The sequence below is a fragment of the Lipophrys pholis genome, assembly GCF_963383615.2.
Source record: "Lipophrys pholis genome assembly, chromosome: 4".
NCBI classification, from domain to species: Eukaryota; Metazoa; Chordata; class Actinopteri; order Blenniiformes; family Blenniidae; genus Lipophrys; species Lipophrys pholis.
In genome coordinates, this window is record NC_137637.1 from 31423221 (window position 1) to 31435891 (window position 12671).

The 12671-nt window shown below is 40.6% G+C and overlaps 1 protein-coding gene and 1 long non-coding RNA gene across 5 annotated transcripts; one reads left to right on the plus strand and one right to left on the minus strand.

Moving 5' to 3' along the window:
• Positions 1 to 720: 720 nt before the first annotated feature.
• LOC308108782 lies at positions 721 to 1827 on the minus strand. The gene is made up of 2 exons (XR_013935300.1): positions 1393 to 1827; positions 721 to 1124 (listed from the first exon to the last, which is right to left on the minus strand). It is a non-coding gene; the product is annotated as an uncharacterized lncRNA (long non-coding RNA).
• Positions 1432 to 11672, plus strand: gnb1b (guanine nucleotide binding protein (G protein), beta polypeptide 1b). Of its 4 annotated transcripts, none has more exons than XM_080461998.1 (11): positions 1432 to 1572; positions 6195 to 6303; positions 6401 to 6439; positions 6530 to 6636; positions 6789 to 6852; positions 8249 to 8411; positions 8809 to 8875; positions 8974 to 9175; positions 9312 to 9528; positions 9681 to 9796; positions 9937 to 11672. In XM_080461998.1, exons 2-10 carry the CDS (start codon positions 6247 to 6249, stop codon positions 9785 to 9787), a joined length of 1023 nt encoding a protein of 340 aa, XP_080318124.1. In that variant the 5' UTR covers positions 1432 to 1572; positions 6195 to 6246; the 3' UTR covers positions 9788 to 9796; positions 9937 to 11672. The 4 variants fall into 4 exon arrangements, with proteins under 4 accessions (XP_080318124.1, XP_080318125.1, XP_080318126.1 ...); XM_080461999.1 differs by having other exon boundaries at positions 11573 to 11672; XM_080462000.1 differs by lacking the exon at positions 1432 to 1572 and adding an exon at positions 4938 to 4972.
• Positions 11673 to 12671: the final 999 nt, after the last annotated feature.

The following is a 12671-nucleotide window of genomic DNA, read 5'->3' on the forward strand; positions in this document are numbered from 1 at the left end:
ATTGGGAATAAAGGATCAGCTCTACACTGATTCAAATCATTCCACTTTGTTAATGACGACTCTTCAGGTCAGACTAAACTGAACGGAGTTCCACAGGGTTCTGTGTTAGTACCCATGGTTTTTTTTTTTTATTATACATGCATTCTGTCAGAAATATAAATAGGGAACACACCAATTACTTCCATTGAGATGTATTGCTATGCAAAGTATCTATGAAACCAGACAGCTTGTCTTCAAGACATAAAAGCCTGGATGAGGTTTGATTTCCTTCTCCTGAACTCCGTTATAATTGAAGTTATATTTGACCAAACCAGGTGAGAAGCAAATCATCTAAATATATTGTAACACTGGACGGTACCAGTTTGACCTCCAGTACTACTGTGAGGAACCTGGGAGTTCTTTGACTACCACATTTGACTGCTTGGCTTCACCTGCACACCGTCACTACAATCGGGAACATGTCGACTCAGAGGGACGGTATGAATATGGCCTAGAGGTTTTAGGGTCACGGGTTCATCGGTTTGGATCCCACTGCCAACAGGTTACACCTCTGCGTCTCCCTCAGCAAGATGTTCAACCCCCCACCAGCTCCCTGGGCCTCCCGCCATGACATCCCACCGCTCCTCCTGTGTGTAATTAACGTTAACTATGAATTGCACGAGTTAAATGTAGAGAAGTAATTTCCCAAGTGGACCAATAAAGCACGCTCACTTTCTCTCCATCCTCTCCTGGATATTTAATTAACCACTCATTTATGACAGTTATTCAAAGGATTTACAAAAGGTGCTGCTGGATAGAGTCATCCTGTTGGGATCATGAACACCCCACTTCCTGCTTCACCCAAACAAACAAGCGAACATTTTGTTCCTGGGGCTTTCCTCCGCGTGCACCCAAGAGGAAACACATATGTGCAAAGCGAGACATTTGATCGGGGCATCATCTTGATCCTCATGGTCTGCCGTGGAGCGTGTGAGACGTCCGGCAGAAGGTTCTCCTCCCAGCGCCGCAGCAGCAGCAGCCCAGCGTGGGGTTTCCCGGCGCTGACTGCAGGGTTACCGCGCCCATCTCCTCCGCTCGATGGCCGGGACTCGTTTCTAAATCACGGACCAGGGCAGATGGTAAAGCTGAAAGAAGAAGAAGAAGAAGAAGGAGAGTGTCACTGGGAAGCGTGGTTGACTGAGGCGAGGTGATTTGAAAAAGATCGTCTTTTATTTTCTTTTGTCGGTGTGGCCGGGCAGTATCTCTCCAGCACACAGGGCTCAGTGGGTGTGATCTCCCTCCCCCCCTCCTCCTCTTCCTCCTCCTCCTCCACCACCACCACCACCACCACCCTCCTCCTCCTCCTCCCCTCCCCTCTCCGGTTGGTTGACTGAGGTTGTCGAGCTCCCCTACCAGCCCGTAGCCTGCGTACGACACAAGGGCTGCTCCTCGGAAAAACGACGCTAGCTGGCTGGAGCTAGTTGGGAGCGCGAGCGCGGTGGTTCGGTGCTCGTTGATGCGTGGATCGGAGGGATACGCCGTCTCGTCGTCCGGTCAATGCCAAAACGCAAAAACAGGCGCAAAGTAATTCAGGTAAGGGCGGAAGTGAAGGCGGCGGCGACTGCTGCGTTGCCTTCCGCGGCTGTTGTTGGTCGCCCTTTTTTTTTTTTTTCTTTTTTTTTTCTTTTTTTTTTTTAAGCGGAGGAATTGTGGTGGAATTGGAGTGCCCGGGGGTGGGGTAGCGGGAGCTAGCCGCTTAGCCGTTAGTTAGCCGCGGTGAGCTAACGTTAAGTTGGCTATTTTGCCGTAAGCAGATACAAGCGGCTCGGCCACGGGAGTGTTTTCAGTGGAGGAGGGGGAGGAGGAGGAAGAGGAGGAGGAGGGGGTGGGGGGGTGATCCTGGCTTGGGTGCAGATTTTATCAGCATATAAAAATGATCCAATCAATCGAGCTTGGGTGAACTATTTTAATTCAAGCTTATGGCTGCCGTGGAAGTAACGTTAACCAGTGTGACTGGCTGTCAGTGGCGGCCCAGCGGAGCGGCTCCTCGGCCTAGAACGCAGAGCTTTTAAGGGCTGGGTACTTAGCAGGCTTAAATAAAATACCCCGAAACCTCTCGTCCAAAGCTGTTATTATTATTATTTTTCTTTGTTTCTATGTGTATTGGGAACACTTAAAGGTTGTGTTGTGAGTTGGTAATGACACACTGGGCTGGGCAGGAACAATAAACGTCCCGTAAACAAATTAACAGCAAATATAATTTGCTGGCATCACCCGAGCCCATCGCAGCCACTGCTAAAGTCTGTGCACACATTCTATATATGTGCAAAAGGTAACACTGAAGGAAAGGTTCTTTTTTTTTCTTTTTTCTTTTTTTTTTTTGCAGCGTTAACACCCTTTTTTCCCCCTCAAGCTGAACAAATAAGTTAGCATGTCGCTGCCTCGCTTTGCAACATAACGGCGGCACCGGTGCAACGCCTTAACTCGTTAGTTATGTATGTCAGCGAACTGGCGTTTGTGTAACGACGAATTGTAAACGATGGTTTTTACTTCGGGATACACCGGCAGCCCCCCCTTTGCTACTGCAATCGCTTTGCTTACTGAAGTGAAACAGGCCATCTCCGCCCGACCTTGCAGGGTTTTTTTTTTTTTTTTTTTTTTTTTAAGTCTCGTTTCCACCGCAGGAAGAGAGAACCGAGCAACAAAATAAAAAAGAAATCACACCGATAATCAAATCAACCGGCTACCGTTGGCTTTAACGGGATTGTTAGTATGCAAGTAAGTGGATTTCTGCAGGCCAATCAACAGGCCAGTTTCAAGGTTTACACATAGTTGGCTTTAGAAGCTAACTCCACTCAGTGTAATTGCGGAAGAGCAGCCGAGTCTCTCCCCCTCAAAGTGCTTGTTGGTTACGATATTCCACATTAGACGCTTCTACCCGTTTAATCCCGGCGTTAGAAAACCAATCCACTCAAACGACAGGGTGTCTAAGCGGAGTTTAGTCGACACGCAAGCGGGCTAGTTGACGGTAAAGTGACTATATATGCAGGGTTTTTGTGTGTGTGTGTGTGTGTGTGTGTGTGTGTGTGTGTGTGGAGGAGTCGCGGAGCCCTGCCTGCAGGCCCGACTGTCGAGCCTGCTAGCCGGGCTAACTAGCGGACAGCAGTCTGCAAGATGGCGTTTAGCTGCATCTTCTCAGATTGCCATCAGTGCAAGTCATATTATCAATACACTCCGCAGGCTCTCCACACGTGGATTTTACATCAATCTGAATCAGACAAAAAGTGTTGGATTTGCCGTATGATGTTGCGTAAATCTCGTCTCTCTTTCTGTATACATGTATGTGTTTATATACATATATATATACTTATAGGCCAAGCTTTTAAATACCAGAGAATTGCCTGTCGAACGGTTCTGTCACCAGCATTCAAATACAATGCAAAGTAGAGGATTAGATCGTGGCATTTGTGGAGTTGTATGGAAATCACAGTACTGCACACTGACTAAGTAAACTATCAGTACAATGCTCACAGTGGAGCCCTTTACAGTAAACGACACGTATATTTATTTTTTGTACACCCAGGACTTCTCTGTTAAGTGCTAATGGTGGACGATAGTTTCATCCTTTTTTTATAAGGCCCATGGATATCTTGAATTAACCTCCTTTTTAAATAAAGTGTTTGGTCACACAGAGCAGTAGGAAAAAAAGAGGGTTTGTTTTAGGGTTGTGGTTTCACTGACAGCTGAAAATCCAGGCACTCTGTTAAACTAAATGCCCGGATTTGTTGTTTGTTAAAGAATTAAGATTAATCTCATCCTTTTTATGATTGGGAAAACATATTTCTAATGCCTGGACTGGCTTTACCAGCTGTTTATGTTAGTGAACATGGATAGGATTAGAGCCTCATTGACTGAGGATTTTAGCTTTTAGGATTACGGAGTTGCTCAGTGATATTGCTGGTTATGGCTCTTTCTATGATCCAGCTTTAGACCTGTGAAACATTGCATTATCATCGTTTAACAGTGCAGATAAGCCGGCTTGTCCTTTGAGATCAGACGTTTACGTACATATTATAAGAAAAAAATGTTTTCCTAACTGGAAACACAGGCGACAACTTAAGAAGTAGCATGCTCCAACCGCCCTTAAGAGACCTGAGAACAGCTAGAGAGCTACAACTTCAGGCTGTTTGCCACTGCTCATTGTTTATCATGCAGTCAGCTGACCCTGATCAGGCGCTTGGAAAGGAGAAGTGATGAGGGAGAGGAACTGCTTAACAGTAAGCATCCACAGAGGTCAACAGGAACTATATGCTTTTTTTTTTCTGAATGTGGCACATTTAAAATTTTACTTCAGGCCCTCCCATGATCACCACCGCAGGTTTAAGAGAAAACGTGGTTTAGAAAAAACAGTTTCTTCTCAAACTGTTACAAACCTGTGGAGATGAACTCAGACCATTTATTTCTGCAACATAGCCCAACCTAACATTATTGTAGTGGTCTGTAGTCGTTCTCTAATACAGATGTAAATGATTAACCTAATGAAAGATGGCAAATGCTGAATGTGTGTTTGAAATATTTAAGACGTGATAATGTCACAACATGGGGAAATTTACAATGCATTTAGATTGAAAATAACACCAAAGTCAACTCTTCATGTATGTGGACACCACTAACTTCGTGATCTGAAAATACAATTAATTGAGCTTTATTTGCATCATAGAGACAAACATCTTTTATCAGTTAAAAAATAAAAACAACTCATTGTATCAATATTTGCGAGCATGACTAGCATTCTCTCGTCACCAGATGATGCTGCACAATAATTACATTCCATGACTTATTTATTATAAGATTAATGACCATAAGAGGATAACCTCTGTCACAAAGGTCAACCAATCAGAGGACTTGAAAGATAATGTGGTCAGGTAGAAAAGATTTGAAGTCTTGTCCCGCTACCTAGAGTCACGTAGGCTTACAGACGGAAATACACCAGGTAAGTTTAACTAGTAGAATGAGGTTATTGAGACGGTGGATAGATGCTTTTGATTTTAATTTAAAATGTTTAAATGCTTCTTTTAGGTGCCTAATTTATTTGATGATCTGATTTATTAATTTTGATTTGACTTTACGAGCAACGCACGCAGATTGTGTACTTGGAGAAGTTCTGTTCTTGGCTTTAATACTTTGATGTCATGTACAGTGTCAACTAGAATTTATCAAACATGGTTCGATCTAAAATTAGATCCAAGAAATGGCTCGGCAAGCAACAAACTGCATGCAGTCATTTGTAGAAAACTCCAAATTGACTTTGTCAGATCTGTTTGTGGATACTTAGTGAACTCAGTTTATTACATGGTTTTTGAGCCGCTACAACACATTTTTATGTACTTTTTTTAAACATGGACAGTGACATGACTACAGATGTGTTCTGTATCGAAGTTGTGTTCAGTACAGTTGAATAATTTGCTCAATCAGGGCTTAATCTGAGGACTTTATATTTTAGTTTATACCTCAAGTGGTGTAAAGTAGAGATCAGTGATTCTTATTCCTAATAGCAGTTTCACTATTGAGCATGTATAAACTACAAATCATGTTGCCACCTCATGGTGTGCTTAATATGAATTCAACTTGGACAAGCAGTGACCCAGCTGCAAACCTAAATGTGGATATTTCAATAATATAGAATGATAATAGTAATAATATATGGTCAAAGTTATAGTAACAGCTTAATGCCGTTGCTCATATTGTTGTCTTTTCAGGTCTTTATTAATACCAGATTACATGCAACTGAATCAGTGAAAAAAATAAATCTAAATGATAAAACGTTTACTACTTTGATAAATAGGAAATGAGCTAAGGTAAGTTCTTTTTTTCATATGGACATGTGATGAGTATTATGACTTGGATTTTAAAAATATATTTTATTAGATGAACTTTGAGTATGCCTCAGGACTCGATTAATATAAGTGGCTTATTGATCACTTGGCTAAATTTCCCAGTATCCTGGGGATTGAGGTCAACAGGATAATGACTGCTTTTCGGATCATTGGAAAGTCATGCCTTAACAGGATTTGTCCGGCAATCTGAATTGTGTGTCAGGATTATGTGAGTGACATTGAAGTAGGAAAGAAAGGTTGAACTGTGTATCATATTATTTCTATGAATGATGAATGTGTTCATTTTCTTTGTTTTTTTCTTCTTCTTCTTTCTTTTAGATCAACAAGTGCCCTGGTAGTTGGAGTAAGGTAACAGAAAAAGCTAAATAAAATGAGTGAACTGGACCAGTTACGCCAAGAGGCAGAGCAACTCAAGAATCAGATCAGAGTAAGAAAGAGAATGTAACGCTCGCGTACGCTGCTTATTACGACACAAGTTAAACTGATCTTGTTAAACTGAAGACTCATCTTTTCCTTGTTGCCAGGATGCCAGGAAAGCATGTGCAGATGCCACACTATCACAGGTAAAGTCCAAAAACAAAACAAAAAGCCCCATTGTCCTCGGCAGAGAAGCATTTTGTCTGAAACTAATCAAACTACTCAATGTTTTGCAGATCACAGCTAATATTGACCCCGTTGGACGAATCCAAATGCGGACAAGACGAACACTTCGGGGTCATTTGGCTAAAATCTACGCCATGCATTGGGGAACAGATTCCAGGTAAACTGAACATGATTTGTGACAGAATGAGAAACTTTGTGCTAAGACTAGTATTTATTAACTTCTTTGTCGACCTCTGAAGAAAAATAATTAAGATTTGTGTGTTGTGTCTAATAACTGTGGTTGTATTTATCTCTTCTGCTTTTTTATAGACTCTTGGTCAGTGCCTCTCAAGATGGCAAACTCATTATTTGGGATAGCTACACCACAAATAAGGTGAGTCCTGTTCTCTGAAGTGTAGTAACGGTTCAGTCTGCAGCCATTTCTGTAATTACAAAGCACAAAAAAAAATGAACAGAGAGGACTTGTAGTTTCACTGAAGCTTGACCCGCCTTGAAGGAAAGTTGCTGCTCATGAACAATGAACAGAGACGTTTGTGTCTTTGTCAACTCTTAAACTTGCCTTGCTGTATTATCATTTGTTGCCCAACATATTATTCAGCAGTTCATTAGATCCAACATCAACACAGGATAAAGCAAGTTATAATTTATTATAAATCAAAGACCGTTCAAGATCAACTCGGAGAGTCCATTTTGGCTGTTTGCCTTGATACTTGGACCTACACTGCAATTACATGTATGTTTTGTGTGTTTAGCCACTCTAGCACAAGCAGTAACTTTGAAATGGAAACTCCAGCTGTAGTGTGCCGAAGAAGGCGCAGGAACATTATCTTGATACAGTGGGAATAAATCCAGTTGGGAATTAAAAGATTAAAGGGTCATTCTTCTACTGCGGAGATTGTAAGGGCAGATTGGGGTCAGATTTGTGTGGGACACTTGAATACATGTGTAAGATTAAAAACAGAAACGTTACTAGTTTTAGCCTCTGGTAAATAAAGGCGCTGCATGAAGATACGTGTGTGTGTGTGTGTGTGTAATCTCGTGAAGAATCTGCAGGATGCTGCCTGATGTTTCTGCAGTACATTCTGTGCTCTGCTCTCAGTTCACTCGCTTTTGTTACTCGAGTCATGAATATTTTATTTGTGACCTGGTAGGTTGACACAAATTTTATTCTCCCTGCTTTACTAGGTAACGATGAATGAAGACTCGACTTTGGTTTTAAGACAACTCTGAAAATATCCATGATCTCAGAATCCATGGTATTTCAATGGGATGGCTTCTATTGTATCCATATACAAGAAGGATGTGAAAATTCTACCTTCGGACCTTTTTAACCTTCACTAAATGTATAAAAATGTCTGCGCTGACATCTTCATCGTTCTCTGGGTGTTAGCTGGAAGTTTGAGCCGGCCTGTTGCGAGCCAGACATGTCACACAGGGAGTCCAGCGTTGTGTTTGCTGTAAGCTTTGGCTCACTGTTGGTGATGAAGGGTGACCCATTACCACAGCTTCAGATCACTGCACCCCAGAGCAGCTTTTCTTACAGGACCTCCCTTCAGTTGGCAGCATTCATCCTTTGTTTCTTCACCTCTGACAAGTCTCCCCTTTTCCCTGCGGCAGTCAGCCAGAACGTGGTGATTCCACCTCACAAGGAACGAGTCGATGTTCAGTAATACTTGAAATCCTAATTTTCTTTCCCCCCCTCAGGTATTTGCTGCGTTTAACAAACTGAACCTGGACGTAAAAGCATGAATTTGCCTTTTCTGTTTCAGGTCCATGCCATTCCACTTCGATCTTCCTGGGTCATGACTTGCGCATATGCACCTTCAGGAAACTATGTGGCCTGTGGTGGCTTAGACAACATCTGCTCCATTTACAACCTGAAAACACGTGAGGGGAATGTACGTGTGAGCCGTGAGCTCGCCGGACATACAGGTATGTTTTTCTTTTCCCCATCTGTCACATGAAGTGTAAGTAATATGCTGGAGTCCCACATGGCGTTCTTGTTTAAGTCATTCTTTTATTGCCGTTTGGAGTGTTGTATCGTCTATATTTATTTATATTTAAAATTATTGAATGCATTTTCAAATGCATTCGGATAATGTACATAATTTGAAAAGGGGACTTGTTATTTCAGTAAATTGTATTTTCTGAAGTAAACATATACAGTAAATATTAAATTAATCAGGACAGAAAAAAGATGTTATGTGGTTTGTTGGCAAATACAGATTGTGGTTAATCATGCAAACATTTGTTAAAATACAGCTTACTTGAATGTTGTGTATCAGTATCGCAGCATTAAAATACTCTTGTTGTCCATGTTTGATATCAGGATACCTTTCCTGTTGTCGCTTTCTTGATGACAACCAGATTGTTACAAGCTCTGGAGACACCACTTGGTAATAAAACATTTCACCTTCTTGTAGGATTTTACCAAAGCACGATTCATGAAGTCGTAGAAAACGTCTCTCTAAAATCTTTTACATGAATTACACAGTGCACTTTGGGACATTGAGACTGGCCAGCAGACGACCACATTTGCTGGACACACAGGCGACGTCATGAGCCTGTCGCTGGCTCCGGACTCGCGGCTATTTGTCTCTGGTGCTTGCGATGCCTCCGCTAAACTCTGGGATGTTCGAGAGGGCATGTGCAGACAGACATTTACCGGCCATGAGTCCGATATTAATGCCATCTGTGTAAGTTCTTCACCAATTCAGCAAATTCCTGATGTATCGTGTCATCTGTTGTTGTTTTTTTACAGCCTCATTAATGAGCTTCTCTTTCTTTTCTTTTTTTTTTTGTGCAATACTTTTTTTTGTTTTGGGCTTTCAGTTCTTCCCCAATGGCAATGCCTTTGCCACGGGCTCTGATGACGCCACCTGCAGGCTGTTCGATCTGCGTGCCGATCAGGAATTAATGATCTACTCTCATGACAACATCATATGTGGCATCACCTCTGTTGCATTCTCAAAGAGCGGCCGCCTTCTGCTGGCAGGATACGATGACTTCAACTGTAACGTGTGGGACACACTAAAAGCCGACCGAGCTGGTTAGTAACACAGACGTGACGTTGAGAAACGGGCTTTTGTCCTTCATCGTCTTGAGTTTGCTTGAGTTGAGGATGCACAGTTGACTGGACTTGTTTGCTTGGGATCTTGTTTTCGTTCCTCGGACTGAAGTTCAGGTGTGTTTCCTTCGTAGGTGTGTTGGCTGGACATGACAACCGCGTTAGCTGCCTGGGAGTTACTGATGATGGCATGGCCGTGGCGACGGGATCCTGGGACAGTTTTCTGAAGATCTGGAATTGAAGCCTGAAGGTGATTGTGATTATTATTACGACAGTGTGTGATTTAGATATTGTTCTGATTGATCGATCCTCACTCATTGTTCATTTCCCATTTCTGGACCAGATTGGATTATTTAAAGTCTGAATGTCCCATGTCCCTTTGTATCTCAGATGTTCTTTTAACTCCAAAGTTGACTGGAAGACCATTACAACTTGAGAATGTTCACAGCATCTTCTTCAACACTGTTTAAACTGACTTGGACACCACAAAAACGAAGGGAAACCAATGCCTTTCCTACACAAAGAAGAGCACAATTGTTTATCACCTAGTTAAGAAAGGATCTCCTGTGGTATCAAATCAGAAACTTGTGCATTCCTTCTTGGACCATTTTATGTTACCTTGAAAGAGAAAAACAACACTATCATCCCATGCAAATGTGTGCGTCTTGAAAGCAAATGTTGGAGTGTAATTGTACAAATTATTTAACTTTTTTTTTTTTTTTTTTTTTTTTAAAGATTTCTATTCTGATGGTTTGTTATTCTTGATGGCTTTCTTTTTTTTTTTTCTTTTTTTTTTGGTCATATTTCTTTAGTGGTTTTAGATATGTTTGAATTACAGCTTGTCTTTCTAATCCAGGTAAATCATATAAGACAGATGAGAAAAACATGCAGAAGTAAAAGCTTGGAACGTATTACACGAGCAGCTTTCAAAATGTCCATGATGTATTTATATACTAGCTGTTTTTGTTTCATCACAGCCTTTTGCACATGAAGCTTTGCCTCTCAACTAATACTATGTTAACTAACCAAGCACATGCTATAAGTTATGAATGCTCATTCCAGTACAAAAGGAGTTATGAGTCAATTATCCAGTTGACCCCCTTTATTCTTGTTCATGCCTTTGACTTTTGGTGGGACGGGGCAGGGTTGTGAGATCGGTGCTGAGATAAACAAGGCATGGCTCAATTTTACTATATGGAAGGGTTTGTGTTTCGTATCCACTTTCAGTGAAACACCTCACCTGACTTAATAGACACTTCCTTTGCTTGGGACTGCAGTTGCAACTCTGTGAATGAAATGTACAAATCAATGTCTGAAAATAATGGTCTGATGTTTTAAGTTAAGACATTTAATTTTGTCTGCCATGAGTTAATTTAGATGTGCATGCTGTAGACTTGCTTTCAATGGTGCGAAAAAACCTAGAGTTTCTTTTGTTTCCGAAAAGGAGAGTAACCTATTGATTGATCTTAATAGAGGCCAATTTTTTTGGCTCAAACTCAGCATACATCATGTACTAATACTGGTAACGCTATGCACCAGAGTGAGCAAGAATGGAGAAAGACTTAACATTGACTGCATACATAGTGTAAATTATGCTTACCAGTTCTATTGATGCCAATTTTTGTAATAACTATAACAATCATTGTGAGAATTCCTATCCTTGACGAGTCCTTTTTTCTCTCCTTCAAATCTTCACACTCAATGGAACAAAAATGTCCTCTCATACTGTCCATATTAAAACTTTTGTACATTTCTTTTTCTTGGTCTTAAATTGAAAATCGGAGCATCTGAATGACAACATTTCACTGTATACAGAAGCACTTTTGTTAAAGTTGTGACATATTTTCACTTTTCTTTTCTTTTTCTTTTTCTTTTTCTGCAATGATGTACAATAAATGTGATGTATTCGTGTGTGGCCACAAGTGAAAATGCAATTCAACTGAGATGGATTCCCTTTTCTCTTTCCATTAATATTATAGAGCTCTGCACCCTTATGTACCTTTTCACTTTTTGTATTTCATTTCAGTCTGTTGGTGTTCCACGGTGAGCTGGATGCAAGATAGATACTGTACTAAATTGTACTGTTATTGATTGAAAAATGTAATAAAAAGCTGTTTGAGATCTCCTATTGTTGTGTTGAATCCAGAAACTGCAGTGGATGGTCATTGTTTGGGGGGATGTTTTATGTAGCCCACACTCCATCCTACTGATGCATCATTGAGATGTAACTGCTTTGTGCCATGTGACTATTAGTAACACGAAGGCTGATCGTGGTGAGGGCAGCACATGAAGGAAGCGGCAAGACCAAATACAATCACCCGGCATTAAGTCAACTTTTTCTGTTTTTTGCTTAAAACAAGATTATATTCTAATCGGCAATATTTAAGAAAGGATTTAAAAATTTTTTTTATAAAAAATACACTTGTAAATATTTTGAGAAATGTAAAAAGGTATTTCTATAAATCACTGATCTGTAATTAATAATCTTGCAGCAAATATACTCCCAACAAAACACTGGAGTTGTCTTAAATAGAAATACTTTATTAATCCCAGAAAAGAAATATTTGATATAACGGCTACTGTAAATTCTGACTCTTTAATTAGATGAATCAGTCATTCAGCATTTTTATTTAATCAAACGTAAGAGATTTACTATGTCACATTCTGAAAGCATTAAACTCCCAAGTATTTTCTTTATTTTCATATTTAGATTTGCATTAATTACTCAGCATTGTAGTACTACTTAATTTGTATTGTTTTATATGAACTATTTGTTCTGTGTGGAGCAACGCTACAAAGAATTTCCCTTTGGGGCAATTTTAATAAATTCTGAATTTCCTAGATATTTGGTCAGGATATTCATATACTTTTACACAAATATAGAACGTAATAATACAGATCATGATGGAAGGAAATTAACCAATTGACACGAGGAAAGACAAAAATCATTTTGCAAACCAGAAGTCAAAGAAATGTAAAAAAGTAAACAACCGGAAGCACGACCAACTCTTCTGCTCCCAAGATCCCAAAAGAGAGCAGAATCGACACCGCCTGAGGCACTTCAGCCGCTCCAGGTGATGCGTGAAACAATTACCATGAGTGTATGTGAGTTCTGAAGTGTGGTT